The 519-nt window shown below is 52.2% G+C and overlaps 1 protein-coding gene across 1 annotated transcript in view; it reads left to right on the top strand.

Moving 5' to 3' along the window:
- The window catches only part of LOC106308462, a 2,261-nt gene that overhangs the window by 776 nt on the left and 966 nt on the right, over positions 1-519 (top strand). Inside the window, exon 2 of the mRNA XM_013745627.1 lies at positions 13-333. Coding sequence (XP_013601081.1) covers positions 13-333 — 321 coding nt within the window. The remainder of the gene's footprint in view (positions 1-12; positions 334-519) is intronic.

Raw genomic sequence — 519 nt, 5'->3', positions numbered from 1 at the left:
CACCTCTCGTAGTCCGCGTAGAGGGATGGAACAAGTGGGTAAGGGAGCTCGATTCGCTCGACAAACCAGTCGATACTGTTTGCACCACCCAACCTATAACCGGAGCCGGGTCAGCAGCGGGGCCTTCCAGGACCGTCGATCTCACCAAGCATTGCAAATATCACGACGTCAAGGGACATGATACCACAGAATGCAAATCACTCTACGCTCATTATCTCTCGTCACTTGCGAGCGGTGAATTTAAGTTCGAACCCTTGAAAGCTAAACCAAAGAATGGCAAGAGCTGGAGCAAGAACAAGGAAAGAAGAGCCCAGCGCAAAGCCACCGGCAAAGGTTGACAAAACGACGCTCAACGACGAGACGACGAGGAGGAAACCCCAAAGGATAATGGTGAGGGAGACTCCTCAGCCGACGAAGAGCATCCTGCTAATCGCAGACGCATCGAGGTTATACTCTCTCAGCAATCTTTGTCGTCCGACGACGATAACGACGATACGCCTGTACCCGGAGATCTAAGAG

This window comes from Brassica oleracea, chromosome C8 (genome assembly GCF_000695525.1).
Source record: "Brassica oleracea var. oleracea cultivar TO1000 chromosome C8, BOL, whole genome shotgun sequence".
NCBI lineage: Eukaryota > Viridiplantae > Streptophyta > Magnoliopsida > Brassicales > Brassicaceae > Brassica > Brassica oleracea.
Note: the sequence above shows the minus strand (reverse complement) of the source record. Positions and strands in the feature narration are given on the sequence as shown.